The sequence below is a fragment of the Cystoisospora suis genome (genome assembly GCF_002600585.1).
Source record: "Cystoisospora suis strain Wien I chromosome Unknown contig_7208, whole genome shotgun sequence".
NCBI lineage: Eukaryota > Apicomplexa > Conoidasida > Eucoccidiorida > Sarcocystidae > Cystoisospora > Cystoisospora suis.
The window spans coordinates 1-3,721 of record NW_027159994.1 but is presented as its reverse complement, the minus strand read 5'-3'; the positions used below and the strand labels follow the sequence as shown (position 1 = coordinate 3,721).

At 48.2% G+C, this 3,721-nt stretch overlaps 2 protein-coding genes across 2 annotated transcripts; one reads left to right on the top strand and one right to left on the bottom strand.

Annotated features, from left to right (window-relative positions):
* Nucleotides 1-2,912: 2,912 nt before the first annotated feature.
* CSUI_010348 (uncharacterized protein) lies at nucleotides 2,913-3,533 on the top strand (the record flags this gene model as incomplete). The annotated part of the gene is made up of 2 exons (XM_068070453.1): nucleotides 2,913-2,956; nucleotides 3,431-3,533. Coding segments are annotated over 2 exons (147 nt in total), but the record flags the coding sequence as incomplete, so codon positions are not given.
* On the bottom strand, nucleotides 3,512-3,715 carry CSUI_010347 (uncharacterized protein; the record flags this gene model as incomplete). Its single annotated transcript, XM_068070452.1, has 1 exon — nucleotides 3,512-3,715. A coding segment is annotated over one exon (141 nt), but the record flags the coding sequence as incomplete, so codon positions are not given.
* Nucleotides 3,716-3,721: the final 6 nt, after the last annotated feature.

Sequence of the window (3,721 nt, the reverse complement as noted above, 5' to 3'; positions counted from 1 at the left end):
GATTCGTAAGTCGAGCCAAACCATTCTTCGTCCTGAAGGGGGATCCTCCTGTTTCTGCGGGCGCAGTGCGACTTTCCACGGTTTTTTGGGGGCCGGCCCGAGGCTTAGGCATTCCCATTTGCAATACCTGACACGAGAGTACCGGGGTGACTAAGCCCTGTCTACAACATGCCCCGCGTATTAACTAACTCACGCGCGCCTCCATCCATCCCTTGACGGCGGCGTCCGGATGAGAGACGATTGTGACCGGGCCCCACTAAGGGTCCAAGAAACGAAAGCCACACCCCAGAATCAGACGGACGGTAGTTCGGGAGAGCGCCAGCTCTCTGCTAAAATCAAAAAGGCCAACTATCTCTCCCGATTCTTCTACGACAGTGGCAGAGGAGACCGACACTGGGCGATTCATTCGGCGGACACGGGGCGCGGTACGGGTCTGTCTCGATATTCAGGCCTCCCCTGAGAACAGAAAAAAACGGACCCTGCATGCATAGAGTGCCGGACCGGGGCAGCCATCGCTGTGTTACCGTCCCTTCTGCCTGCAGTCCAATCCTTCAGTCTTCCCCTGTGGAGCGCACTCCTATTCTGAGATCTGTCTTGTGAGGAAGAGAGTTGTCGGATAGGACACTTCTTTTTTCAGAGAGTCTTGCTTTTGTGGGCTATTGATATTATCTCCAGACTTTGTTTCAATTCCCTTCTACCGAGGAGTAACTGTATGCACAGACTCGTAGAGGCCGCTCAAGCTAGTGAATTTTCTAGTACAAGGGGAGATTGCTTGACTGTACTATGGCTCCGAGCCGTACAGAGAGGGCACTTGTCATTGCTGCGATAGCCAGGTAATTTTGTGTATACGCCTTTCTTCAAGACCTAAACAAGCCACCGCTGTACGTGTTCACCGGCTTCGGGCAAAAAAGTAGCGGAGACAAGTATGCGAAACACGACGGTAGAACAGAATTTTTTCTCGGGTGGGTTTTATATCATCAAGTTTTTTGCTATGGTGAGCCCTGTTACGCGGCAGACCGCCATGGTAGTAGGGGCAGTATTGGCAACATGCCTGTGTGTTATTGCCGTCTCTCCGTTGATGAAACAACCCGCAAAGAGATTCGCCAGGAAAAGGAGTTCAGTGTTTCCCTCTACTTTGATTGCCCGAGTGGTTCCTTTATATGGTGGATACATTCCTCATTCTGTATCCCGCACAAGGGCAAGAGGCGGGAAGGGCTTGTTATGAGCAATAAGTGGGGAGTTGGGAGAAAACGAAGAGGGACAGATATATAGTAATATATGACAAGCGAATGGAAGGAGTCCGGGATAGTAAGTTTCTCCCCCTCTTCGTACTCTGAAGAGTAGAGGACTATTCTGAACCACCGGTGTCGACAGCAATTGTAGGAGGGACCGTCTCGCGTTTTTTCCGAAAAAGCGAGGAAGACTGAGAGTAAGTACTCTTTCATTCTTACACGCCTAGGCTTCTGCCGGGGGAGAAGAAGGGAAGGAGAGAGAGCGAGGAAGAAGCTGTGACTTTCTTCCTCATCCGAGTTGCTCTGAGTACTGGCAGTGTTAGCTAGAAAAACTCCTCTTGCTGCCACACGAAGAGGGAGGAGACGTGAGTCTAGGCTAGAAGGCCCTCTCTCTCCTCTGCTGTTGTTGGACAGAAAGGACAGTTCTCATATACTGTTGCTGCGGCAACCACAGGTCATGAAAACCAGATAAAGAACCTCNNGAAGAGATACACTACGGAGACGGTTTGAGCATTATGAGGACCGTTGTGAGACGTCGCGCGGTAGTCAAGGTGGTGCGAGTAAAGGAACTATAGTATCAGTAGTAGAAGTACAGACAACACCCATCTTTAAGATTGGTTTTCCTTAAGAGCACACATTCCGCAACGGGAGAGGTCACAATATGTATAGATAGTGAACGCATAGCATATATGTCAAGTATCTATATCCAGCTCTTCATATAGCTGGATACGTACGGGGATGTGTTTCTGTTATCTCTAAAGACAGGTCGATAGTACAAGCATTTGGCAGTGATACTTGACGCACACGACAAGCCGGACGGACTGATATCCTCTCTCTTTTTTCCTTTCAGCGTCCCGCTCTAAATGGAAAGAGAATCTTCACAAGAAAAGGTACGCCACTAGTACATACTCGCACATCCACACACGTGGAGGCGTAGGGCGTGTGAGACAGAGTTTCCGTGTGTGTACGCACAGGGAGAGGCGGAAGGGAACACCGGAGAAACAGATTGTCTCGTCTACCACTCGGTGATCGTAGTGGGGACAGCAATACTCCGGATCATAAAAGTAAAGAAAGAGAACCCTTCACTGTCTCAGTCATTCTTCTACGCGTCTTCTCACCCTGCCGCCGATTTGTAGGGAAGAGGGTCTGTGTGTATCTCTTGTGCGGTTTCCTTAAAACAGATCCTTATGTAGATGTTGATATACATATTCATGTACGTACTGTAAATTTTTAGCCAAAGAGAGGTGAACGACTTTGCCTAGGTGATGGTGATACCCTGCTGGGATTATGCACGCTTCACGAAGAAAAGGAAAAAGACAGTCAAATCATTAACACGCCTATGGGACTGCCACTGATCAATTTCCTGCCACTGGACATAGTTGGGAGTATCTTGCTTTCTCCGTATTCAAAGCAAATGTTTGTTTTCCTCTTTTACAACCTATGAGGGAGACTCATCAAGAAAGACAGGTAGTGTAGAAAACAAGTGTCTACTCGCACTCGTAGATATATGAAAATCTGTTACTCCTGAATCACGGAGACACGGACTTCTCGACAGGTTTTGTCCAGTTGCTTAAAGTAGCCCTGCGTAGATGTATTGTCTCACAGCATTTGTATCCATCTGGATAGAGTAGTCTTCCGTAGAGATGTGTCGCATCGCCATCCGCCTTTGTTAAGCCTCCAATGCCCGATATCTTCTGGTTAACAGAAGAGCCCCGGCAGCAATTGTAAGTTTTGCTCCTATCAGCCATCACTACCACCTTCTTTCCTTTTCTTCGCTACGGCTTGGTTAGTGCGTAGGATACCTGAGCCCAAGCATCCCTATACACGAATATATAGACGGCGTTATTATGCCACCAGATACATACACAAGTCTGGAGACGCAAGCCTTCTGAGTTTTGTCTTGTTAGAGCAGGTGAGAGTGAAGTCTCTTGAAACAAATGAATGAAGACTGCGGAGTACTTAGAATCGTTGAGATGTGTTTCACCCCCCCGAGTGTCCATTTCTCCACTTTCCATCTGTGTACTACAGCCATTCATAACAGGAAAGAGCTGAGTAGAGACGTCGTGCTCACGCGTCCTTATCGTGTTTGTGACTCCTGCTCCTTTCCTTTGGCCCTTCTCCCATGTGAAACGAGAAGGTAGCAAAAAAAGAAACACGGCGGCAGCGGCACTCGCTTCTTCTTTTGCTTCTTCTGCCAGAGGTCCTCGAGCGAGTAAGAAACAGAACATGGGAGAACAAAATAGTGAAGACGACAGGAGCAGCCCCTCTCCATCAGAGGTCAGGGTAAGGAGCCTTGATGCCACGGTGAAGAGTTTCTTTCAATACCGCGGAACAGACGGACATCATTTACAAATCATCCCTTCGCACACCTGGATCCAGGGAAAAGTGTACCTCAATCTCTGTACGCATACACTTGTATAACAACATGTACGTACATACCTAAAAACATATGTGCACGAAGACATGAAAAGACTGTATGCCTTTCATCG